The following is a 27573-nucleotide window of genomic DNA, read 5'->3' as shown; positions in this document are numbered from 1 at the left end:
ATGTGCCGTAAAGCGTTCTGGTGCCTCTCTAGACTATGGAAACGCGCATGCGTGAAATTTTTGAGCGTTTCCTCCCCTACGTCCTTTCATGGTGGTTGATTAGGGAGCTCCGTGGGTTTTTGTTAATAACGGGGAGAAGCGGGGATTGATTCTTGTTTCTCATAAGGAGAGGTTTATATTTTTGGGCGTGTATTTTTTTTTCTCTGGGGAAGGGGTTGCTACAAAGTAAAATCTTAACTTGAAACCTGCAGGCGGTTTCAGCTTTAAAAGTTAAGAGCGCTGGAGCACGTGGCAAAAAAAGAAAGAAAATACGCTGAGGCTTATTAGCAAAGAAAATTAATGTAAACTTATGTGCAGTGTGATCGCCACTTCCCCTTTTTAGATTTCAATTAAATTCCATTCATACCTTTTATGATTTTTAAAAAACCTACTTTTTGAACCAGGCATTGTTCTAGGAGCGAGGTTGGTCTCCTGTATCTTCTGTGCAAATCTTTATCCTTGCTTTTGCTACTGGAGATGTGTATTTTAGGAGCCCGCTTTATTTTTCTGTGTTAAATCATTTGCAACATGGGGTCTTTTTTTGTCGTTGGATCCCACCTGGGACCTTATCGTTAAGGGTGGGTAACTAATAAACATAAAGGTCAGCTTTTTATTATTGACAACAATTATATTATTTGCCACTTTATTTAGAGGCTGTAAGGCTGCTGAAGTATTTTGGGGCTTCATGATGTCTTTTGGGAGGGAAATGCTTGTACCTACAGGGGTACATGAAAGGGTTTCAAAACGACATATGGCAGAATTTAGGCTGGATAAAATAGTATTTAAAACAATCTCCAATTAATCTTCCAAGAGGAGGTACACCATTAAGTCTAACTTTCAAAAGGAGAGTATGGTTATTTTAAGTTTGGGAAACACTGCATTAGCAACAACAACAAATTTGTACCACACCCATCTGATGGGGTTGCCATAGTAAGGCAGGTATTCAGCCACAGCCCCTAAAATCTCAGGAATTAAAAATGCCCCAGGAATACTTAGTGGATTGATTAAAAATATAAAATGAAAACAGGCGATACTTCTCTATATGTTCAAAATGCAGTAACATAGAATAAAAAGGAAACTAGGCTTGAGAGCCTTGTGTGGAGTAGCAGAATGTTTATTTAAAATATTTTTTAAAGCTCTTAAATGGGTTCCAGAGTTGTGTTTAATAGATTTCTAGATAAAAATATTAGAGTATTTGTAGTCCACCAAGGGGTTTTACATTCTTCAAGTAAAAGTGCATATTGGGTGCATTTGGAAGGCATAACTAATGCTCTGGGAAGAGAGTTCTTGCCATTTAACAACAATAATGCATTGCTTAGTATTCAGTGCAAGATTTGTGATCTATCCTTTTCACACCCCAGTAAACAAATGGTAATAGCCTTTTATATCGAGGTTGTTTGGTGCCACAGTTTATTTTCTTCGGGACTTAAGTGTGTCTCTAATAACAGGATATGATGATGTGGGCTTTAATCAACAAAAAGTCCACCTTTGGTAAAAGAAATCGAGTCTATAAGGTACTATGAGGCTCATTGTTTGCTGCAAGAGTATCTAACATGGCTGCCCATTGACAGTTTGGGCAGTGGTCTTGAAATATATTGAAGAAAATAAACTTTTAATGGTCATGGGCATTTAGACCACACTAATCAATATAGATGGGACGCAGGTGGCACTGTGGGTTAAACCACAGCCTAGGGCTTGCCGATCAGAAGGTCGGCGGTTCGAATCCCCGGGACAGGGTGAGCTCCCGTTGCTCAGTCCCAGCTCCTGCCAACCTAGCAGTTCGAAAGCGCGTCAAAGTGCAAGTTGATAAATAGGTACTGCTACGGTGGGAAGGTAAACGGTGTTTCCGTGCGTTGCTCTGGTTTGCCAGAAGTGGCTTAGTCATGCTGGCCACATGACCCGGAAGTTGTACGCTGGCTCCCTCGGCCAATAAAGCGAGATGAGCGCCGCAACCCCAGTCGGTCACGACTGGACCTAATGGTCAGGGGTCCCTTTACCCTTTAATCGATATAGAAATCACAAGGAGTCTGTTTGTTTTCTGCTTTATCTCAATGATCCTGGTGGAAGATTGAGAACATACTGTGAAGCGGGGGAAATTGTGTATTTTTTCCTGAAGGATTTTTTCCTCTACATAGTGAATAGAAAGAATAGTAACTGCAGAATTAGCTGAATTAGTATTACAGTTAAGTCATTAATGTTATTACAGTTAAGTCATTAATCAAACACAGTCACAAAGTGATTTATCCAAAAATATTTGCCTTTCAATTAGTATGATTTTTTGGTAGCTTCCCCTTTGAATTACCCACAAGATGGCAGTGCTTACCTAGAAGTTCTTGTCTACCATGTTCCCTCAATATTATGAGATGCTTTTCTGTAATTTCTGAGCTGTTTCTAGTTACATATTGTTCCTACATTATTATATCCAAATACCATTTCATACAGAAATAACACTAGTAGTCTTGCTTATTAGACTTTGCTGACTTCACTGCACTGCCACAAGATAGATTAAGTGATGAGCTCTCACCAGTGTTTGATTGTATTTGAATGGATTTTCTTTTTTTTTTTATTTTTTTATTCATTTTTCATACACATACAAAAGAAAAAACAAACAAAACACAAGACAAAAGCTTTCAATCATATATACATATATACATAATATTCGAGTTTCTACATTTCTTCTCATTTTGGACTTCCTTCAGCGATGTTGGCATTCATTCATATTTTAATCTTAGAATCACATCACATCTTTTCATATTGTCATTCGTACCTCCTTTTTTACATTATTTCAGTTGAACAATACTTGTTAACTCTTTACAAAGCCTCTTTAAATGCCACTAACGTTGTATTAACTGAACATTTATTCTCCAGATAACTTACGAATTTACCCCAGTCTTCAATAAAGTTTTGATCTTTTAAATATCTAACTTTCCCTGTTAGTTTGTCCAACTCAGCATATTCTGTTAATTTTACTCTCCACTCTGCCACCGTTGGCATTTCTTCCTGTTTCCATCTCTGAGCAAGCACGGTTCTAGCCGCCGTGACCGCGTACAGAAAAATTTTGAAATCCTTTCTCCTAATATCTTTTCCCAGGATACAGAGTAAGAAGGCCTCTGGTTTTTTAACAAAAGTATAACCTAACATCTTTTTCAGTTCGTTATACACTTCCTCCCAGAAACTTTTAACTTTCTTACATTCCCACCATAGATGGTAAAATGTCCCTTCCTTCTGTTTGCATTTCCAGCACTTGTTGTCTGCCCCATACATCTTTGCCAATTTTACGGGTGTCAGATACCACCTGTACTGCATCTTCATCACATTTTCCCTGAGCAACATACAGGCTGTGAATTTTATATTCACTTTCCAGAGTTTTTCCCAGTCTTCCATTTGAATGTTATACCCCAAATCCCTCGCCCACTGTACCATCACTGACTTCACCTCCTCATCCTTAGTGTGCCACTCCAGAAGTATTTTGTACATTTTTGAGAGATTTTTCTGTTCACTGTTTATAATCTCTTTTTGAAATATTGACTCTTTTTCTTCATAACCCCTCTCCTTCACCTCTACTTTAAACATCTCATTTATCTGAAAATAATGGAGCCACCCCTGTGTAAGCGATTTAACCTGTTCGTATGGTTTAATTTTCCACTTCCCACCTTCATTTATAACCATTTCTCCATACTTCCCCCATTTTTCTTCCATATTGACTTTCTTAACACCCATTAGCTCCTGGGGAGAAAGCCAGTGTGGTATTCTTGGTTCTAATATATCCTTATATCTATCCCAAACCTCTATTAGTGGGCCCTTAAAAATATGACTGGTAAACCCTTTATGCACCCTTTTCTTGTCCTTCCATAGGTACGCATGCCACCCAAATTTGTTGTTGTACCCCTCGAGATCCAATAACTCTCTATTTTCCAGCCTAACCCAATCTTTCACCCAACATAAACATGTCGCCTCATAGTAAAATCTCATGTCGGGTAGAGCGAAGCCCCCTCTCTCTATAGCATCCGTCAACAACTTAAATTTAATTCTGGGCTTCTTCCCTTCCCAGACATATCTAGAGATGGCTTTTTGCCATTCTTTAAAAATTTTTGTTCCTTTTAATATGGGTAGGGTTTGAAACAGAAATAACAACTTGGGTAGCAGCATCATTTTGACCATCGATATTCTCCCCCAGAATGATAATTTCAGCCTGGACCAGACCTCTAGATCTTTTTTGATTTTATTCCAAGTCGGGACGTAATTATTTTGATATAAGTCTATATTTTTGTTAGTAATCCAGATTCCTAAATACTTTACCTTTTTAACGATTTCTATTCCAGTTTGTTGTTGCACTGATTCAATCTTGTCCTGATCCAAATTTTTAACAATCATTTTTGTCTTAGTCTTATTCAGTTTAAATCCTGCCAGTTTCCCGAATTCCTCCGTTTCGTCCAGAATTGCCCTTATACTTTCTATAGGTTCTTCCACCGTAAAAACCACATCATCTGCATAAGCCTTGACTTTATACTCATTTGATCCTAACATTATCCCTTTAATTTGTTTATTTTGCCTTATCGCATTCAACAGCACTTCCAGGACCACTATAAAGAGCAGCGGTGAGAGCGGACAGCCCTGCCTCGTTCCCTTACCAATTTTTATGTCCTCAGTGGTAACTCCATTAATTATCAATCTTGCCTTCTGCTCCGTGTAAATTGCTTCTATACCATTTAAGAACTCCTGTCCCACCTCCATTACTTCCAAATTCTTAAGCATGAAGTCCCAGATCACATTATCAAAAGCTTTCTCCGCGTCTATGAAGATTAAACTAGCTGGTTTGTCAATTCTATCTGATAAATATTCAATAAGATTTATTATAGATCTTGTATTATTTCTTATTAACCTACCCGGGAGAAAGCCCGTCTGATCTTCATGTATCTTTTTTAATAATATCTTTTTTAGTCTTTTGGCTAAGATACTCGCAAAGATCTTATAATCCGTGTTTAATAAGGAAATGGGTCGGTAGTTCTTAATTTGAGTTAGGTCCGAATCTTGTTTTGGGATGATTGTTATGAAGGCCTCTTTCCACGAAGCGGGCATGTCTCTTTCTTTAAGAATGTTGTTCATTACTTCGGTTAGTGGTGTTAACAGCGTACCTTTCATTTCCTTATAATAACTCGATGTAAACCCATCTGGACCCGGTGCCTTCCCTCTTTTTAATTCTTTTATCACCTCTTCTATCTCTATACTGCAAATTGGGGCATTCAACTGATCTTTTTCCTCTGGTGAGATCTTCTTCGTCACCTTATTTTTTAAGTATTTTTCTATCTTTTTCTTATTGTTCCTTTCTTTGTTTCTGTAGAGATGTTCATAAAAGTCCACAAACCCTTTTCTAATTTTTTTCGGGTCAGTTGTTTCTTCTCCATTTATTACTATTTTATTGATTGTATTTTGCTCCTTCCTCTTTTTGACTTGCCACGCAAGCCACTTACCAGATTTATTGGCAAATTCAAAGTTTTTTTGTCTTAACCATTTAATATTCCACTCGACCTCCTTATTTATTATAGTTGCAACTTGTGTTTGGAGGGACTTTATTTCCTGTAGTATCTTTTCAATGTTCGGCTTTTTAATCAGTTTCTGCTCATTATCTGTAATCTGTCTCAAGATCTCTTTTAACCTCTTTTCTCTGTTCTTTTTTTTCACGACATTTTGCTGGATAAAGAGACCCCTCATTACAGCCTTACTTGCATCCCATACCGTGCTTGTTTTCACCCCCTTATCGAGATTATCCAGAAAGTATTCCCCTAGTCTTTTCCGAATTTTTTCCACAAATTTTTGGTCATCCCATAAATTATCATTTAATCTCCATCTAAAGATTCGTCCTTCCACTCCTTTCATCTCCATTTCAATTGGGTTATGATCCGATAAAACTTTAGCTTGAATTTCGACTTTTTTCACTCTTGGAGACAGTTCGTTCGAAATCCATATTTGGTCTAATCGTGAAAAAGACTGGTTCGGTTCTGAGTGGTATGTGAATTGTTTCTCTAAGGGATGTTTCAGTCTCCATATATCGATAAGGTTACAGTTCTTAGTCAGTGTAAAAAATGTCTTAGGTAATTTGCCGTCTCTATTATTTGAGTTTCTTAGTCGATCCATTTCATTTGAGACCACGTCATTTAAGTCTCCCATTAATATGATTTTTTGGTCCATATAGTCAAATAGCTTTTCTTCCAATAAGCTAAAAAATTCTGTCTTATTCCCATTGGGGGCATAAATCCCCACTATTATCAAAACTTCGCCTTGCCAGTTTATTCTTACCGCTATTATTCTTCCTTCCTCGTCCTTAAATAATTGGTGTGCCTCAATTTTGTTTTTTATGTATAGAACAACTCCCCTTTTTTTCTCCTTATCCGAGGAGATGAATTCGTTCCCTAACCTCTTATTAATCAGGATTTTCCTATGTTTCTTTGCCACGTGCGTTTCTTGTAAGCATGTGACATCTAAGTTCTTCTTTTTTAAGAAACGCTCAATTCCATTCCGTTTTTTTTTTATTATTCATCCCATTGACATTCCAACTACATAGTGTTAAAGTCATTTTTATTGAGTTTTTTTTTTTTTTTTTATTGGTCTAAAGTCTCTCTGATTCTTCTCCTTCTTCGTCTTCTTCCTCTTCCTCTGCTTTCCTTTCCCTCCGTTCTACCTCTTCTCCCAGCTGTAATTCCACCCTCGGACTCCTCCCGCCTTCGGCTCCTCTCGGCTCCTCCTCTCCTTGTTGAAGATCTTTATATCTTCTTGTGAACTTTCCTATTTCCTCGGGATTTATCAGTCTTCTTTTTGCTCCTTTATAAAAGAATGAAACACCCTCCGGAAATTCCCAGCGAAAGTCTATTCTATTTTTTTTCAACAGTTGCACCAGTGGTTTATATGGTTCTCTACGTTTCAACAATCTTATAGGGATATCTTTAAACACAATTATGTAATTCCCATCGATGTACAATCTTTTCTCTCTATTCCTTTGTAGAATCAGATTCCTCATCTCTTTGTCTTTAAATATAACTAAACAGTCGCCTGGAAATTTTCTTGCTTTGCCTACATTCGTTTTCATTCTATATGCATTTAAAATTGCTCCTGCCACTTCCTCCTCTGCTAGTTCCATCCACTGTGCTAATTCCTTTATTAATCTTTCTTTTATGTTTTCATTTTGTAATTCCGGGACCTGTCTCATTCTTAAGTTCACTTCCCTTTGTTTGAGTTCATTCATCGCAATGGAGTCTTTTAATTCTTCCTGAGTTTTATGCAACTCTACTATCTCATCTTTCATTTTTTCCTCTTCCCGTCTCATTTCTTTCAATTCCTGTTTGGTCTTTTTCAACCCCTCATCCACTCTTTTTGCTACCTCCTTAATCTGTCCTTTAAGTTCACTCACTGTCTCTTCAATCTTTTTATCCATTTTCCCAATTTTATTATCTACCTGCTCTAATTTTGTCTCTAAATTTTTCTCGCTTTGTTTAATTTCTGCAAACATCCTCAGTATTTCTGTTCTAAATTCTGTTTCCTGCTTAGAAGCTTTCCTCTCTATTGGGGTTCCCCCCTCCGCCCCTTTTTTCTGATTGTATGACATTTTCGCTAATCTTAATATATCTAATCTTTATATATCAGATGTCCCACTGTTTTTAGCGGTCTAACCCTTCTTTCTTTATTTTAAAATTCTTGTTCTTACTCTTACTCAAAACCAGTTCTTGGGTTAGATCAATGCCCCTAAGCCGAAACCAAAATTAATCCCTACAGGAAATATAAACCAATTTAGAGATATGGGTGCCAAATACCATGAAACACCAAAAAGCAACAGCCAGAATAGGACTACAGATATCCGATGAACAACTCAAAATACAGCTGGATACAGTAATTGCCGACTTCAATCAGTATTTCTGTCCACTTGGTTGATTTAATTAGAACTCCTTCACCCTCCAATCTCGAGGGGGATAGGTTGCCCGTTATATACCAGAGTGATCAGTTTGAAATCTTCTTGCCCCCGTTCGGACTATTCCAGTCGGCAGCTTGGCGCCCAAAAACCTAATTAATAAACTTGTGAGACCATGCAGTCCAAATAGAAATGGGGTATGATTATAAAAAACCGCTCTTCAGGCTTCTAATCTGGAGGTTATGAGCCCTTAACAAAAGGCATTCGTTTAGTCCTAAGGAGTGGATAGTTTAGATCTTTCCTAGACCAGTGTCTGTCCGGACTGAAACCTTATCTTGTCCGAGCTTGAAACTTTCACTAAGTCCAGGACCGCGAGGGGGGAACCGCTGGTATTTCTGAAATTAATACTAGAGGTTGAGTGTCCCAGTATAATACTATGCACGCACCCCAGAAACAACCTATCTGTTCCGTCTGTTCAGTCTGTTTACAACTTCACAAATGGGGGTGGCAGGGGAGAGAGCACGACCGATATTGTGGAAAAGAACGTGAGTACCTGCTCCCATCCGTGTCAATCTGCTCCCTTCCGCGTCAAACAGTAAGCGTTTTCTCTAAGTTCTTTTATAGTCCTACAATATGGCGTTTGGGAGGCTTCTCCTTGTCTCTCCTTGTCTCTCCCACTAAAGATGGCGTCAGCGCGTCCCCTCAGTGCTTTGCCTCTTCCCGGAAAAGATTATTAACGACAGCCTTATCTGTATTTTCAACAACACCAGTTCTTTATTTTCTGGGCTTTCTTTCAATCTCACTTCTTTTCTGCTCCCTCTTAGTTCTCCCCTTTAAAATAAGAGGAGTTTCTCTTCAATTGTAACTTAGCTGCCTGAGAGAGACAGATACAGTATCCATTAGCGGTAACTTACTTTCTCTTTGGGCTCTGCTCGCTGCAGTGCGTCTTTTTTCAATGAAGCCAAAACCACCGCTGAACTCGAACTTTTCCCTTATTACTCGGAGACTTCCTTGTTGTTGTTAAGTCCAAATCTTTTGCGAATCCGAGTTTCTTTGTTTGAGAGCGGAGCGCTATCCCTTGCAGGCTCGGGGCTTTGCCGATTCGCCATGAAACGCCGCTGTAATGGCTACCCGACTGCCTGCCGCCGTTCCGTCGTACTCTTCGCCTTTCTCAAAAAGACTACCTGACGACCGAACGCGCGGTTACTTGGCTCTGCCGGGAACCTGAACCTCTGGACACCCTCCAGAGGCTTAACGAGAGGGTTTTTGCGCCCTAAAAACCCCCAAATTCTGGCAAAAGAGCTAGGGTTTCCTCCGCAGAAAGAACCCTCGCCTGCAGACGGTTCCGCGCTCCACCGGAAGTCCCTGTATTTGAATGGATTTTCATCTGCTTCTATTCAAACTATCTCCCAGCTTGTTTCTTTGCCTAAAGGCCAGGAGTATACCAAGGAGCCTAACGGGCTCCATAAAGTGGGAGATGGTGCTCAACAACCTGAGCCATTTGGATGTCCCAGAGGTCAGCCACGTCTTAGACAGGAGCACCAGTTATATCAGCCAGAAAACCCCCCAGAACTGTTTGGGAAACCCATTGGATCCATCCGCCTCTGAGGGTAACCACCCTAATAGTGCTTTTTTGTAGGAAAAATGGTATCAATACCATGAAGTTCTTGCAGTAAGTGCCACATTTTAAACATATCCTGCAATGTACCTCGTCTTTAGATAGCTTCCTGCTTTTTGTATCATCTGCAGAATGATGTTCATGTAGCGACCATGATTCCACATATTGGGTAGGGTTGAACTGAGCAAGAGGGGGGTCCTACCATCCTGATGAACATCCATGAATAAATTGTCCTTATAAGGAGAGACGATGAAGTTAGTATAAGATTTACCTGAGAGAATCCTCTTTCATATTCACTCAAAGAAATTTGCTTTACTCAGTTTGTCTTTGACTTAGACACAGACTTTCTGCAATATTATTATTATTATTGGTTAAAGAGGAACATTTTTGCCTGGCTCCTAAAGGTGTATAATGAAGGCTTCAGTCAAACCTCCCTGGGGATGAGCATTCCACAAACGGGGAGCCACTGCAGAAATGGCCCGTTTCATCCTGTCACCCTCCGGACCTGTTGTGGAAGGAGGCACACAAAGAATGAAATGCACTGTTTTGCTGCTTTCTCATTAATGTATATCTTGCCTAGTCTTAAACATTTTTTTCTGGAGTGAACGTATAAAAAAGGCAAGAAAGAGCCAACAAGATGTATTAAAATAAGCAAGGCATGAAGAAAGTGGATGGAGATTTTTTTACCAGTCGAGGGAAACCTCAGGAGGGGAGATCACTCTTATGCTTGGTCCTGCCTGCATGTTTTCTACAAGTGTCTGAGAACAGGATGGGTGTTGGGTTAGATGGCCCATTGGCCTGATCAAGTAGATACTTCTTATATACATGCCCAGCGCACATCCCCATGCACACAGGCCAGATGTTGTACTGTCCCACCACACTGCTCCTTGCTCTGGCTTGTTACAAGGCAGCTTCCTATCTTAAAGACAATGGGCTTAGGACTTTCACTTCCTTTCAAACTTCATTATTGCAGAAACAAAGTTGATGAGAAAAATACAGAGATTTTATTCTGAATAATAATAAGATTGAGATGAGCCAGATGTATTGAAGCAAAATAGGGTTGTGCCAATCACTGAGCAGTCCCACTTCCCCCCAATCATTCTAAATACCCTTGTGATAAGTTCTCAATCTGGACAAGGTTTATAACAAGGGAAAGAAACACAATGTTCTCAAGCTCACTTCCCTCCATTAGGGAAAATAGGGTTCTTCAGCCAAAATCTAGTAAGATCATTTAAATAAGATTAAATAATTTAGTAAAAAGGAGAAAAATTGCTCTTGGGAATGGGAAGATTGAAGCTCTATAATTCAAAGAGGAATGTCTGGCAAAGGTCAGCATCCTATTAGCAAGGGGTGGGGGAATGAACATAAACGCATGAGAAGAGTCCAAGAGTAAATGCATCATGACAAAACCAACTCAAATACCTATGCCAATGAAAGTTAGTATTCCAGATAAAAAGCAATTGGAAACTAGATGTGACAAACATATGACTTAACAAGGTGCAACTGCAGGAAAGAAATGGCATTTCTACTGAACTTTATCAGGAAGTATGTACACAATAAGAGCAAACACACATGATGGGGAAGGCCTTGTGGAATAGAGGGAGGCATTGGAGCCCCTTGTTTTATGAGGCAGTCTTAAATTTAGTGGTCTCTGTATCTTATACTGACTTTTACACTTGCAATCTAGAATTTATCAAGAGGCCCATCTCAGTACAGGGAATGGGGGAAGCAAAAATGCTTCCACTCCAGATCCTTTCCCAAGTTCTCAGGTTTGAGTAAACTTCTTCAGGACGCTTTCAGCCAATGTGGATACAGTGGTACCTCGGGTTACATACGCTTCAGGTTACAGACTCCGCTAACCCAGAAATATCGCTTCAGGTTAAGAACTTTGCTTCAGGATGAGAACAGAAATCGTGCTACGGCGGCACCAGGAGGCCCCATTAGCTAAAGTGGTGCTTCAGGTTAAGAACAGTTTCAGGTTAAGTACGGACCTCTGGAACAAATTAAGTACTTAACCCGAGGTACCACTGTACTTCCTTTTCATTCTTTTGGCATACTGTATTTTTCGCTCCATAAGATAAACTACTGGTATATCAGAATAATATTTCAACCATGTAAAGTGAACAGCAGTCAACAGTGGCATTGAGAACCATCACCACTGTCATTAACAAATGAAGAGAGACTTTAAGGTTCAAGTACTCTTCTGGTCTTCTGTGAACGCCAAGAACTCATCATTGCTAGAGTCAGAATTTATGAAGCTCAGTTGCTCACAATCACTGACATTACTTTCTTCGCTATCTTCATATAAGATACCATCTTAGTTTCCATCCAAAGCATTGCTAATGCCACATTTTTTTGAATGACTGGACAATGATTTCCTCCTTCACCGAGTGCCATGATGTTTTCACCCATTCACAAACTTGAGTGATAGATAGATAGATAGATAGATTCTTTATTGTCATTACACAAGTGCAACATTGCACAAGTGCAACGAAATTGGATGCCATCCCTTAAAAACAACAAAAGCAAAACAACAACAACAACCAAACAAACCACATTCCAGCCACACCCACACCCACACCCATCAAACTCCCAGGTCACACTATCGAGTTACTGCATTTAAGAAGGCCACAGCTCTTGGATAGAAACTATTTTTCAGTCTATTTGTCCTTGACTTGATGTTTCTGTATCTCCTGCCAGAAGGCAGTAGTACAAACAGACTGTGTCCCGGGTGAGATGCATCCTGCAGGATATTGTTTGCTTTCCTAAGACAACGGGAACCGTACAGTTCTTCCAAAGATGGGAGGGGATGACCAATAATCCTTTGGGCTGTGGTTATGACCTTCTGGAGCACCTTCCTCTTCCTAGCTGTACAGCTGGAGAACCAGGCACAAATACAGTATGTGAGAATGCTCTCTATGGAGCCTCGGTAGAAGGACACCAGCAGTCTCTCACTCAGATTGTTCTTCTTTAAAAGTCTGAGGAAATAAATTCTCTGCTGGGCCTTCTTCACCAGAGCAGTGGTATTTGCGCTCCAAGTCATGCCCTGATCGATAGTCACTCCCAAAAACCTGAATTCCGCCACCCTCTCCACCCGTTCCCCGTTGATATACAAGGGCTGAATGTCCGCCTTTTTTTTCCTGTAATCCACCACCAATTCCTTGGTCTTAGCCGTATTAAGAGCCAGATTGTTCTCTCCACACCAAGCACAAAGCCGCTCCACCTCGTCCCGATAGGCGGACTCATCCCCTCCTGAAATGAGCCCCACCACCGTAGTGTCATCAGCAAACTTGATGATTTTGTTGCTGGAATAAATGGCTGTACAATCATACGTATAGAGAGTATAGAGCAGGGGACTCAACACACAACCCTGTGGTGAGCCGGTGTTAAGGCTAAGGGCTGTGGACATATGTGACCCTACTCTAACCCTCTGAGAACGTTCTGACAAAAAGTCCAAAACCCAGAGACAGGTGGAGTTGGAGAGTGGGCCTCTTCATTCGTCCAGTAGGTGTCAGATCATGATTACCAGCAGCCATCCATTTGTTCCACTCTTCTCGCATAAAGAACTTAAATGGCTTGTTGATGGAAATGTTGAGAGGTTGAAACTGGTTGGTAAGACCTCCAGGAATTTCTTTAAAGCACTTTTTTGTAGTTTCGCTAATATGTGCTCTAAACTGTTCAAGTACTAATAAGGCAGGTTTTTTTCAGAAGCCCTCCAGGACGTTTGGACCACTTTTTCAACCCATACTCTCATTCCATTTTCATCCACCCATCCTTTCTCATGAACATGTACAACTCCTCTTGGAATCACTTCTTTTGGAAATGTTTTCCTTTTGAAAATTAACATGGGTGGCAATTTGGTGGCGTCTGCACAGCAATACAACACAACCGTGTAGTGGGTTTTCTCATGTCCGGAGGTTTTCATGGTGATAGTTTTGGCACCTTTCAGATCAACAGTCCTATTAAATGGCATATCAAAGGTTAGCGTGTAGCAAACAGGCCAGTCAAAGGACCACGCAGAAACAGAAATAAAGCAAGAAAGTTTTAATTGTTTGCCGGCAGCAAGCAATGGCACGGAGGAATAAGTTCCGAAGTCCGGTCCTCCCCAACAGGGGAGCCTTCCCTTTATACATTTTTGAATCAGGTCTTTATCCAATCAAAAGTTACAGCATTACACATACTCTGATAGATACAATAGGTTCTGCCTAGAGACAGGGCATGAGGAGTAGGACATTACCCTTCCATGTCCTTGTTTGGTAATCCTTATCAGCCTATCTCTGTGTGTGTCTGGGTAGTGAGTGTATTTACTGGATATGGGGGCCTGGCCTAGATCAACAAAATGGCTTCCTTGCTTAACATTTTAACTCCCAAAATGGCTTCACTGAGCACGTTGCCACAGTGCCTTTCCCTGTCAGTTTCCCAGAATACATAACTGAACAGAGCTATTACTTTATTTATTGAATTTGTTAATTGCTTTTTTGCCACAGAAACCTGCGACTTAAAATTATTTTAAGCAGATAAACCCTCTTCACCCAAAGCTTGAAGACTAGGATTCCACCCAGTGTCTTAACAGCCAAAAGTTGTGATATTTTGCTATAGGGAAGGCAAAACCTCTAGACTGGCCAATTTTTCTACAAGCAAATACCTTCCTGGCTCCAAATACAACAAGCATAGCAAGATCAGGAGGCACAAAGAAAAACTGGTTAAACAGAATAAAACCTGTCTTCCTCTTCTCTGGAAGGTTCAAGCTGGGGAGGTGGTCTCCACCATTCCTCCTCTGTCCAATCCTTGACAATACTAGTCTGTCATTCCTTGGATGCAGCATGTCAGGTGAAACAACAAATCACTTTCTCATGATAATTTCCACCATGTCTAATATCTTGGGTAGTTATGGTACTCGTCTAAGAGCTTTTTTATTCTTCAAAAGGATTGCTATTTTTAAAAATAAGTTTTTATTAAATATTTTCTCAGGTTATGAAAGTGCATACATGTTGACAGGTTGCTTATGCTGTTCATTGTGTCATCCAAACATACAATGTCTTCTGCATGCATGTCAGTCTCACTGTGTGGTTATTCTTGTGACCATCCATTACATTACTTCTGCTACTGAAACATCTGCAATTTTGCCTACTCAGTGCACAAACCATGCAGTCCTGGTCTTGAAGCCATGCACTAGTAGAGGCCAAAAAAGGTGCATATTTTGTGTAATACACCTACTCTAATTATGGTTATATATTTGAATTTGTCTGGGTGCTCCCATGATATCTTCAGACTTTGGGCTCCCACCAGCTTGCAGAATCCCCTTGCTAGCTGGCTCTCAACTTATATACTTGATTGTTGTGAGGGAAAGCTGAAGAGGGGGAGAACCCTGAACTCCTTGGGAGGAAAGCTAAAGACTAACAGAAATGGGTGCATAGCAGAAAATTAGTAGGCGAGCCCTTACCCCCAACTGAGGTGGCAAATCCTCTATACATAACATCACTGAATATTATTATTAATTGCAATGGGACACACTTCTGAGTAAACATGCATAGGATTGGGCACAGATAGGGAAGCTTCGAAAGCAGTGAAGTTGTGGGAAGAGGGGGAAAGGAAACAAAAGAAGCAAAGCCCAGTAATTTCTGGGGACACCATTGGCATAGCTAGCTGCTTGGGAGCAAAGCAAGCCACCTGTGGGGCAGGGCGCACTACTGAAATCAAAGTGCCTGAGCATAGCTAAGCATTGTGGAGCCTGCAGGGAGTCTGCTGCTGCCTCTGGGCGGAGGCCAGCCCCATGCTGCTTTTTCTGGCCATACGGTACTTTCAGGTGTCCAAGCCAGTGCATCACTCCCAGGAGCGACACCATGGCTCAGATGTGCTACGGGGCCAGCACGTCCCAGTTGCGTCCTTCCCAGCCGCCCTCAGCAGCTCAGTGCCCTGCAAGCACAGCCCCAGGCTACACGACTGGGGGACACTAAATCATAAACCCATATCCCCATGTCCTAAACACACCATATTTCCTCCCTCCTTACCACTCAGGACAGTCCATCCCAGTTTTTCTACCTGCTGCTTTTACAAGAAATCAATTCTTTATAACAAAGGTCAAATTACCCTTCTTTAAAAATGGTTAATGATTCCATACTTCTAGATTTGTGATGCCTCAACGATGCTTTATGCAATATTAAGGCCCTATCTGGAAACACCATAACTTTTCCCATGATGCTACACCCCTACATTTACTACAGACAAACCAAAAATTTACATGACTGAAGAAATATTTGAAAGGCATAGAAATAGAACGTAAATAATCTGTGTTAAGGACAAGAATGAAACAGTTGGGATGTGTTGGGGAAGCTAAGCACTATAAGAAGCGAGGAAATAGAAAGGATTCCAGCCTGCTTTTTCAAATAGTTGTTGTGGAAAATCTTAAAAATATCTTAACACCATCCCTTCTGAGTTCTCAAAAGTATCTAACCGTCAGACAGAATAGAGGGATTGCCTTTTGAGGGTGACTTCTCTTTGCTCCTTCAAGAGCCTGTCTTGTCAAGCCACTGTTCATATTTTCAGCAGGCTTTTTGACTGGATGCAGGCCCTCATCTCTTAGGCTTCCTCAGCTGAGGAAATTGCACAGGTTCTGTAAATGGATGTTAGTTCAGGCCTGTGAGACAAAATATGGGAAACGGCTAGGGTAGGGATCCAAATCGCTGGGATTTTTTAATTTGGAGGAGGCATATTTTCTAAGCGTTCCCCCCCCCCCAGGCCTAACCAAGTACCTCAGCTCCTGACTGCTTTTTTCTTTCTATGAGGCAGCTCTTCTATAATTATGATTTTTGTTGTTAATCTGTTTTGCCATTATTGTTTTCTAAACCCAGTGAGAAGCCTATTTTTGGACTAAGAAAGCAGCATACAACTTTAATCTGACAATAGAATTGTGTGTGTTTGTAAATAATAGTCAAAAAATGAACCTCTCCCCCCCCCCACCATGAGGCAATGCAGTTGCACATGTGAAGCAATCATTCAAATAATGCAGTTGCACTGAAGACCTGCTGTAGGTATTTGGGCACGCTGCCATTGTGCTCTTTTCTTCAAACTGAATTTGGGCCTTGATCCTACAATTTGAACATCGTAAAGGGTATTCACAGAGTTGGGTAGTACCTTGCACAGAATTTCTGCCATGACAGACTTTTGAACAAAATAGTGTGGGAAGAGGAGAGAGAAGTGACTTTCTGGGTGGTGGTGGCTTACATGGACAACAATAACTTTTATTACCTCCTTGTTTGTACTTGAAGTCTCTCAAAATTATAACAAGTTGGCTAAACAAAAATGACATGTGACCCTTAACAAGAAAAACATTTGAGAAGGTTTTAGGAGAATTTTAAAGATTGCTGTGGTTACATAAATTGTTTGTGTTAGAGAACACCAGAATAAAGTTCTGTAATAGTGGCTTGTTGACTTAATACGCATTTCAAAATGATACTTTCATTTCATTTTCTTATGGAAAGTAGCATCAAAAGGAGAGTACGGCAAGTGAGCACTGAGGCATAATTTAATGCAAATCAATCAAGTATAGTTTTCTGTTTTATCCATGCTGTCAAAATATTATACATAAATTTTGTCATGTGCCAGGTGACCTACAGTTAGTTATTAGCTTGCTCATCCTTAGATTAAAACAGGTGAATTTGACATCTAATGTACAGTAGAACCTAATAGTTCTCTTTCACTAGATGTTTTCCTTTTACTTCTTAACAGCACAGTCCACTTTTTCCAAAATTCTTCCATTCAAAATCCTCTTTAATTTTCAATCCATGTATCTCCTCATTTGACCATTTTAAAATAGGAATTTCAAGGCTGATCATCTGGCTTAAGGTATTTCCCCACAGCTGTCTTCATAGCAAACAGCCCATTATGTCAGAGAAAGGCAGAGGATATTTCCTTGAGAACATTGACAAATGAATCTTAGTTGCTGTCCCCTTAAAACAAGCATACTCAAACCAATGTATCCAGCCATTGAATTTTAAAAGTTCACCACTATATGGATAAATCTGCGTTTTCCTGGTATTATTCCATCCTGTTCTCATCAATATTTCCCAATGTTCCAAACTTCAGTTTTAGCCCCACAAACTTCCAGCTTTCCTCAGTTCTGTAATCATTTTATTTCTTTAATCCAGAGGGGATAGGTATTGAAACCTTACAGGCAAATTACAACGTATGTCTCAAACTTTGGGATTGTTGAAATATATGCCAAAAAATAAAAATAAAAATCAGTTTGAGTTGTGCAACTCAAACTGGGTCTACTAGTCCCAGATTTTTTAAGCAGTGTGGACTAAAGTTACTTCTGTTGCCCCTCCAGTATTAGGATGGACAGGCTTCATTGGACCATTGCCTAAAATTTACAATCGTGTTGATTTTGGTAGGTTCCCCCATTTTGTGGTTTCCTCTCAAGTGACTGTAGCCTAGAAGATGGCGACAGGCAGCAGTAACAGCCATGGGTGGGTCAGTTGTTTGTTTGTTTTTTTAAAAATATTTTAAATTGATATTTCTAACAATATGTCTTTAACAATTTTCCATATTTCCACCTTCCTCCCCTGAACTTCCCCCACACTCCTGTTTTGTTTTATTTCCATATTGGTCACCCTGCGTATTGTTTCCCCAAAATTGGGTGGGTCAGTTGTGATCCAGCTTCATGCTCTGAAGTAGAGCAACCACTGCCAGGCCAAATTCCCGAAACAGAACAGTCACGGGATGCTGCTTCCTGCCTTAACGCTGCAGAATGGATGCTGAAACGTTATGGCACATTCATACCTGGAACATCAGGCAGTTCCTCGGGCTCTTGGAAGGTAAGCTTAATTTAGCTGAGCCTATATGGAGGACCCTGTATGTCAATATAATATGCCATCCATGCATGTATTTCATTCTCCAAAAGGACACAGACCGTTTGTGTGCTTGGAACTCCATGGGCTCTTGCCACTGCTCGGCTGAGAGAGGGGCAGGCACCAGACTTTTGTAACAATAAACCGTGTGTCCCTGAGCATTGACCTTGAGTCTCTGAGACTTAACATAGGTAAACAATAGCTGCAGTATGTGTTTTTGAGAAATCTAAAAAGTTCAAGAAAACTCTGCACCTATAAAACTTCAACCTTGTCAATGGATTCTTAGGTGAGTAGTGAGAGTGTCACTGTGGCTGAAGGCCTTTCCATGCATTGATTTGGGTTTTGGTCTGTATGCTTTGATGGGAAGCGAGATCATCGTTGTGACTGAAATCGATGTTGTACCCTGCTGGGCTACTGCCAGTGTCTATAATCTACTTTTATTGTAGGCAGGGCTTTTTTTTAGGGGGAACTCATAGGAACTCAGTTCCAGCACCTCTTGCCATTGTAAGAGAAAGAGGGAGGTGTTCATGGTGAGTTGCGGCACATCTTTTTCTAGAAAAATAGGACTGGTTGAAGGTCCTAGATGTGCTACTGTTTAGCATTTGAGGGTAAACCTATCAAGCCCTATTTGTGACCTAACCCAGAGACATATGATTGGGCACAGAAATTGGGATGCAGGAAGAAATGTGGGTTCAGTGGACCTTGGTCCTGATACAGCAAGCTTTATGTTCTTAAGTTAGATTTAAACTTGTTTTTAGTTTCAGAGTTTTGTTCCTTACACCATTCAGTGAAACCTCTAGCATTGAAGTGCAAGCTTCCAGCATGATTTTGGATCAGACTTTCATCTCTATGCACCTTTCTCATGATTTACGAAAGGCTGTCAGATCTAAATAAGAGAAGCTTTCCATTTATTTATTTATTTATTTATTTGTTCTACACACAAAAGGAATAAAACTATGGTTTTTTTACAATAGGCACCAACAGATTTAAGTAATTTGTATATGTTGTAAAAATAGCTGCTTTGAAGCAAAAGATAAATTCCTCATATACATTGTCTTTTTCATTGTCGTTATAAATAAGGTTTTGGAATCAAACAAGGAATCCGGCTTCCTTGTTCTTACCATAGTTATTTCCGGCCATTTCTTCATTTCCAGAGGAAAGGAAGTAATGGTGAGTATTCATTTTCATAAGTAATTGTGTCCATTTAAATTATCCCTTCAGTTTCACAGTGTTCATTGTAGGAATGTTATATTGGTTTTACTAAGCACTGCTTAAATGATTTGCAAGTGTAAGAACTTTGCTAGATGCTTTCAAATTTGCACAAAATGCAAAGAAAGCCATATAGTCCAGTTAAAAGTTCACAGTTGGGCAATAATTTATTAGGACAAACCCAGTATCACAAAACAGTGAGAAAGCTTTCAAGCACTCAGAAGGGGTGCCCAGCAGATTCGGGCGTGCAGGAGAAAAAAGTTGGCTGGATATTTTAGCCATAGAGTTTGTAATTTAGATCCAGCTGTAAAATAGAATTTACAGAAAGTCTCCCGAATGCCATGATCCTGATCTGGATGGACTAAATTTTAGCTGGAATACAAAATAAAACAGAATAATGCCCTAGCCCCCTACCCCAAGATGCTGTAACCATTTAAGGGCTCTGACCGCTCTGAATACACTTTGATCTCCAGATCCATGCTATTGATAGTGATTGCTGTGCTTGTCAGTATTATTATTGTACCATCAGTGCGCATTGTGCACTATCAAGTATAAGATAACAGGTCCCTGCCCCAAAGAGCTTACCATCCAAAACGTAATATAAAGGTGAGAATAAACTGGGGAGGAATGTGAAATTATTTAAGTCAAACATAACTTGCAGCCTACTTTCCCCACATTGCGCAGGAAACGCCTTGTTTGAAAGATTTCCCTTCCCCTTTAAAAATGAATCCCTCATTGATGGCTTTGATCTCAGTAGTTTGCCAAAGAAATAAAAGTATTTAACATTTAGATGTCTCCTGCGTGTGCAAAGTGGCTCACAGGCTCACCTTGCAAGCTGCTGTTTTCTCCACTGAGAAAGGCAACAACACCACTGTGATTGAACAATAATTCCAAAATGGAACAATGAAGTTTGTTCCTGCTATTTGGGGTTTTTTCTTTCTTTTGAAGAGGGTCTTTTCTGCTAACTCCCTTCTAATACACTTTTAAAAAAATCCAGTCCCTGTAGAATATTCCTAATCATTACTGTATATATACTAATACACCTGTCAAACTGTTAATTGTTTATGAGCAACTTCAAGGCCCCTGCTCTTCCTTCTTATGGTTATTTATCTTTAGGCTGGACTTGGATCAGATAGCCCTTGAAATAGACTGTAAGATGTATTCCTGCTTCAGAGCTATTTCTGTAGATAAATTGAGCCATGTTTTTCCCCCCAGGAAGGTTTTTCATTAATTGATGCTTCTCAATGGCTGAAGATAGTTAGAAATGCAAATTGCATTTTGTTTGGTTCAAAAACAAAGGTATGCTGTTTCAGGCTTCAAAATTCTTTTCTTAGCTTGTTTTTATATATCTCTCTTTGGTGTTCTCTGACACAGTTGTCTAGATTACTTTCCCCTCGTTATTCTATACTTTAATTATTTTCACTTAATAAACCTTGAATAGGTCCAGGTATGTGTGTGCTTCTTACACATCTATTTTGTTGGCATTTTAAGTTTATGTGCACACAGAATCCAATTTAAAGAAAACCCTTCTGTTTTGTGCTGTATGTTGCCTGGTAGCCCCCTCCTTCCTTACCATCCACAGTACCACAGAAAATTTGACAGCTTGCCCAGATCTGGAACTACTGCATTTCTTGCTGAAGAATGCTATCAGATGCTATATGGGAAAAAACCCTCCATAATTTCTGTACTCTTTGGTTTCCTGCTGCCTGATTATAAATCTACCTTCCTGACAGCTTTATGCCAAAGAAACATGGAAATAATAGGATTACATGCTTTGAAAAAAGTTTATAATAGTTCATCACAACTATTAGAAGTGGTTTTATTTTATTTTATTTTATTAATAATACAATTTGGAGTTCCTACATGTGATTTGGTACACTCAAGAAAAATCATTTACTTAGATGTCATATTTTGATGTACTTAATCAGGTGTCATATTTATTTATATATTCAAGTCCTCTTTTTTATATATCTGAAGACCTTGCTAAAGAATTGTCCCAGCTGTGAATACTGTTGCAACAATCACCGTTCACAAAATACTTTGCTTCATAAAGTTGTGTGACTGGTAATTATTGGTATGGCAAAAATGACCATATGAAGCAGCCTACAGTGTTTTTGATAAAGGTCTTAATATAGTCACATTAAATACAACACTGATTTTTAAATAATAAATACCTGAAAAAGAAGCTCTGAGGTTGGAAAAAGCAAGTTACATTTAAGTTCTATTCAAATAAATGCAATAAGTTTTATCAGTATCCCACCCATCAGAATGTGAGCCAAAAAGACGCCCCCCACCCGAGAGTCTGTTGTTTCTTATGAAATACTGTGTTTTGATGTGTTTTTCCTCAAACCAGTTTTGATCCAAATTGAAAAAAGGATGACCTAGCTGGGATTTAAGCAGATAATGTCTATGCAACCGTAAGGTAAACAAGAAAAAGCAGCATTACCTGTCAATAAATAACACGGGCTCACATGAGATGATCCTGCCCCCCCCCCCCAGGATCCAACCCAATGCCTTGCCCACCACTGAATGCACTGGGAGCTCTCCTTTATGAATGATGCAGCCATGCCCACTAGCCAGCCTATCGTTGGCCTGTTCAAACAGGTAGGCTCCCATCCACTTGCGCAGCCACAGGAGGATTTTGTCCCCCAACAACTGCACAGGATGGGAAGAGGGCGCCTAGCTCAGCCACAGTTGTGCCAGGCAACAAACCACTGCTCCCAGGGGTCTTACAGTAAGTGGCTATTCTGAGTTGTGTTGTCAATGCTGCACCAATTCAGTAAGATCTAAAAGAAAAGCTTTTCATAAAAAAAATGAGCTATTCGTCAGAAAAAGCAAGTATTAGATGTGCAAGCTATTGCTAGCTACTCCTTAGTTTCCATTGGGAAATGATGGTAATATATCACAACTGTAGAGATATGTATATACCTAGGTTGATGGTTTTAGCACTACATTTTTAAACACCTAGAACAGGCAGGCAGCATGAATTAAATTAAGGAGCTGGAAAGTTAGTCTCATTTTCTCTTTTGTGACTTTGAAATAGAGCAAACACCGTATGTTTCGTGTTCAGTTTATTGGAGACTCCAAAACACAGGCAGAAGAGCACTGCAATAACTGTGTGCAGAAGCTTGTTGATTATGTTCCAGTTCAAGTAATGGATGCAGCAAGACAGGAATTGCAACCAGTTCACAGCCTGCTGCGAGATAATGAGCGTCAGATGAAAGATGCTGAGCAAAATTCACCAACGGAGCACATTGTAAGGTGATGGGGTATATGTAGGGGGTGGATTGATAGAAGGAACGGAAAAGTACTGTTTTCACTTTTGTGTATTGTTTACATTTCTTCTATAAAGTAGGAATACAGGGTTAGCAAAATAGATTGCCTCCCCACCCCCACCCCTGCCTCATGGGGTTGTCTCAGCGTGCCTAATGTAAGGGCTGGCCCTGCAGGAATAGCCAACTGTTGTCCCATGGGCTTCCAGGAATGCATGTTTGCCTATTCTTTTGATTACCTTTTTATACTTTTATAGCCCTTAGGTATCAAATGTCATGGGATCCTGACCATTTTCAGGTCACCTTGACCCCAGCTGTCTGCTGTGAAATACAAACATGCTACTGGAGTGATGCTTTAGAAGGCTCTTCTGATTTTAGTAATTTTTAGAGCATACAAATTCTAAATATTTTGGATCACACAAACTGGAAAAAATGCTCATTCCATTTTTTCCGTTATTTTTGTTCCTTTATTTATGTTCCTACATTTTATTGAATTTATCTTCAATACTTTTTAGATTGTAAATCAACCTCCAGCACAAGAAAGAGCATCTGTAGCAGAGCTAGCACAGGTAAATAGTTGAGCGCAGGACATATGATATCTCTGACAGAGCAGAATAATGAAACTGATAATAACAACACAGACATTCATCTAAGGACACATATAATAACATACCCCCTAATAAGTAAGGGGGAAATCAAAACACTGGTGACAGCCAAAAGGGGCAAGAATCATCCCTCCATCTCCAGAACCCCCCTCACTGTGATCAAGATACCTGTCTGCCTCGCTTTGAAAACATGGTGCACTGAAAAGAGAAAGACAACATTAGATATGTTCACAGATTTTACTATGATTGGCTATGGATGGCCATCGCTCTGCCCTATCTTATGTTAAGTTAACCTGGTGCTCTCTGTAAATGGAGCGGTGGGAGGGGGAGACAAAACTGCCAGCTCAGAGGAACCAGACACCCTAGTAAAAGGCAAAAAAGAGAGCCACATGTTCTTATGAATGTCCTCAGAGACAAAATTGGGTAGACCAACCAAACCCCCTCAAAAAAACACCCAAGAAGAAGACAATATAAAAATACAATTACAAACAAGCAAACAGTATAATAAGACCATAATGCAGAGTTTCTCTCTTGTTTTCTGCATTTTAAGCATTTTATTATTTTTTAATGGCATATTTAGAAAACAAAATCTTCAATCCAGTGCATGCTTATTTGGAAGTAAACACTGTGGAACACAATGATATGTATATAGATATAGATATATTGAAGACCCTGAGATTAAGAGTCTCAAGCTCCAACCACTGAGCTATCTGATTTAATGTTCCTGCATATTAAGGCAGCCCAACATCTCTTTAACTGCAGCAAGTGCCTTAATGTTCAAGTGATGCAAACCCTTTATGCACACTGTATATATACGTCTATAATCTATATAAGAATTAGCTTCAGCAAGCTATGTATTGCAGCCCTTAAGCACAAGAAGGGCCAAGGGGGAAGACCAACTAAGATGTTGTGTCACGTTCAGGCGAAAGAGGAGGTGCTGCAACCAGTGCTCACCGGGAGGATGGTAAACGGCCATTCTGAGTAAATAGGGAAAGGTTAATTCTGAAAGAGTACGCAAGTTGTTCCAATGCCTTTGGATTTCATCAAGAGAAAGATTTAATTAGTCAGAGCAAAATTGGTAGAAAGCATTGTTATTCTTTTTGTAAGCAGTTGACCATATCTTCTTGCTTCTGCAGTATGTGTTGACATCAAACATAGAGCTTCCTCTTGCATATCAACACTCCCAGTGGAATGCTGAAGATCTAGGCAGTTTCATTCGATTGTGTCTCTTGGATCAGAGCTTCCCAGCATTTGTGCAAGAAGTGGAGAAGCAGTTGAAAAAAATTACAGATGAGTAGGAAGCAAAGCAATAAATGAAAATGTGTTACGATTAGATAAATTCAATATAGATAACTGAGAAAGAGTACCATAGCTAGTGGTTTTATTTTTAAAAAAGGTTATCCATTTATTACACTTCAGAAAATGCACACAGGTTTTAAAGGTATGCATAAAACAACATAACTTTAAATTGCCATGAAAAAAAAAATGCTTTTTGTTATTATGGCTGAAAGGACATTAGCCCAAAAGGGTCTTTTATAAGAATGTAAAATCTTAATGGAGAACTCCTGCCCCTACCACAGTGTCAGGGACCTGGTCCCTCAGCTTCACTTGTCTGAAGTAGCTGTGTCTTGTTTCTTTAAGTTCTTTGCTGCTGCCAGTTGCCTCGGAAGGCTTCAAAACCTCATTGTAAAGGTGTTTATTAGACTTGGTCATGAGATGGACTGCACCACAAGAGACAGGATAAAAACTGGGGTTATTAAGAGGATAATATCTACATAAGGGGCATTCACATCAGCACAGTTAGGACCCATCGCACCAAAAATTAAGCAAAGTCATATTTCAGTCAAACACCTTGTTTCAGAATGGGTGCTTGGCATCCAAATGCAGATGAAGATCACCACCTCCCACTCAGGAACCCTCATGTTGAGTTAGTGACAATATCTTAAGGGGTATCAAAATTGGCACAGGTTGGGCCTGTTACACAAAATTTGGCAGTGTCCCTTCAGATGTGGTGACAGTATCTTCAGAGGTAACCAAATCAATGCAATGTGGACCTGTCATGCCAAAAGTCGGGCAAAGTCTTGCCAAAGTATGTTTTTGTCCACCATCTTAATTTAAAATGGCACCCAGCAGCCCAATATCAACAAAACAAAACAACCTGCCTCAATTTCATGCCAAGTTTGCAATTGGTGCAGTTTGGACCTATCATGCCATGCCGAAATTCGGGCAAAGTCACTCCAGGCCAACTATCTTGATTCAGAATGGCAGCTAGTATCCTAACATTGGTGAAAACCACTGTGCCTACCTTGGGAACCCTCATGCAAGTTTGGTAACAACAGTTCAAGAGGCCTCCAAAAAACACAGGGCAAACCATTTCCCAACATAAATAGTAGACACAGCATGTAAACTGCTGCTTATCTTCCTGTGATTTTATGAACCGGTTCAACATCTCTCTATAGTAATGATAAGTTCAACTATTTTCAGGAGTATAATGGCTTCAAAATATATGATGGAATTGTGCAACATGAAAGACACATCAAAATTTCTATTTCCCATGAAAGGAACTACATTAGGTGCTCCTGTGTGCATTGGTTCCGATAATAAGTGCGTCTGAAATGTATTGAATCAGTGGCTGAGAAACTTTTCATTAAGAAAACATTTCCAATTCACTGATCCCTTGAGAACAGCATTAAAAGTGTTAGTAGCACAGCCCCACTCCCCTCAAAAAGAAATCCCATTTTCTTCTAATGGCCAGGTGAAAACTCAAGGCCTCATCCTCATTTGGTATAAACCAAGACAATATGACTTGGATGTCTAATTTTGAGACATCCCAGAAAAAATGTACTGAGTCAATGGGAAAGGATGATGGAAACCAACAGGCTATGGTTTACAGAGATTGGAAAGTAAAGAAAGTACTATTGATTCTCAGCCACAAACTGGCAAATAATGGATAAATTAACAACACAAGGGCATTCTAAAAACCATGTGTTGCTTCTCCAACATTCTGGTAGTGTTTTATTTTCATTTTGATCTCTGCCCCTTACTCAGTTTTCTATACACCTTTTGAATAAACTGCTTAATTGAATTTCTGGAGGGGAGACAAGCTGAAGTAGCCAAGTAGGCAGCTGAAATATATTCGGAGTTGAGTGTGAATTTCATGCTCTTTATTCAGCTCATAGTATCAATGAATGAAACTCCCCAAAACATCTAGCTTATATATACATTATTTACACAATGGGCCCCGCATGATGGCTAATTCTGGGCTGCTCCTGCAGGCCAATCAGGTTGCGGTTCACCTCCTCCAGAAGCCTGATTGGCTGCTCCTGCAGGCCAATCAGGTCATTTGATTCACTTCTACCTGGAGCTGGATTGGGTGGCTCCTGCGGACCAATCAGACTACTGCATTCTGGATCCTATTCTAGGATTCAGCTCAGTACATAGCAGCCATGTTCATAAGTGACACATAAGCAAGTGGTGACAAATAGAAAAATAGTTGCCTGGTTGGTGTTCAGTTGACGTGACACTGTCCTCTGCACATAGAACATCTGTAGTGTGTCTTTCCCTTATCCTTGAGCAGCCACAGCTAGCTCCCACACAGGTAGATGAGGGGAAGCTTGCGTACGTACACAGTACATAAGCTCTAGTACACAGCTTTCCAAACTTTTCGTGTTAGTGACACAGTTTATAGACATGCATCATTTCATGACATGGTAATTCAGTTTTACTAGCAAACCAGAAGTTAAACTATCCCTTTTCCAGCCCCGGGAGGAGTGCAGAGAGCATTTGCACGACACACCTACACACTATAGCTGACCCACTAAAGCTTAGCTTTAGTGCCTCATATTAGAAACTTAGAACAGGGAGCAGCATTTTAAAATTTCTCAAATCTATTAACTCCAAAAAATGTTATTTCAAACCTAAATGAGTTGAACGGTTTCACTACAACACATGAAATTTTAACTATTTACATCAGGATTAGTTTGTTTCCTTTATCCTGTCTACAAAAGATGCAAAGGCTATACATGCAAAAGTTCTCAGTCACAACAATGCTGGAATATCTTCCTAAACTTAATTTGATATT

The 27573-nt window shown here is 39.9% G+C and overlaps 1 protein-coding gene across 28 annotated transcripts; it reads left to right on the top strand.

Annotated features, from left to right (window-relative positions):
• The first annotated feature begins 156 nt into the window (after positions 1–156).
• REC114 (REC114 meiotic recombination protein) lies at positions 157–26575 on the top strand. 28 transcript variants are annotated; one of them, XM_081877310.1, is made up of 9 exons: positions 15843–16224; positions 17035–17063; positions 17951–18025; positions 18205–18373; positions 19487–19576; positions 20831–20914; positions 22659–22871; positions 23403–23456; positions 24629–26575. In XM_081877310.1, the coding sequence occupies exons 3-9, from the start codon at positions 17997–17999 to the stop codon at positions 24788–24790; spliced, it is 801 nt and encodes a 266-aa protein (XP_081733436.1). In that variant the 5' UTR covers positions 15843–16224; positions 17035–17063; positions 17951–17996; the 3' UTR covers positions 24791–26575. The 28 variants fall into 28 exon arrangements, with proteins under 28 accessions (XP_081733414.1, XP_081733438.1, XP_081733433.1 ...); XM_081877288.1 differs by lacking the exons at positions 15843–16224; positions 17035–17063 and adding an exon at positions 157–617; XM_081877312.1 differs by lacking the exons at positions 15843–16224; positions 17035–17063 and adding an exon at positions 157–640.
• The last annotated feature ends 998 nt before the right edge of the window (positions 26576–27573 follow it).

The sequence above is a fragment of the Podarcis erhardii genome (assembly GCF_964252035.2).
Source record: "Podarcis erhardii genome assembly, chromosome: 9".
NCBI classification, from domain to species: domain Eukaryota; kingdom Metazoa; phylum Chordata; class Lepidosauria; order Squamata; family Lacertidae; genus Podarcis; species Podarcis erhardii.
This window is presented reverse-complemented; position numbering and strand designations above follow the sequence as displayed.

Bases quoted from the DNA above. Each gene is read 5' to 3' on its own strand.
- REC114 (XM_081877287.1), top strand. From the start codon at position 16,181: ATGTTAGTTCAGGCCTGTGAGACAAAATATGGGAAACGGCTAGG. The intron at 18,374-19,486 runs GTAAGCTTAATT...GTTATAAATAAG, and splicing joins GTTCCTCGGGCTCTTGGAAG to GTTTTGGAATCAAACAAGGA. The intron at 19,577-20,830 runs GTGAGTATTCAT...TTTTCCCCCCAG, and splicing joins CCAGAGGAAAGGAAGTAATG to GAAGGTTTTTCATTAATTGA.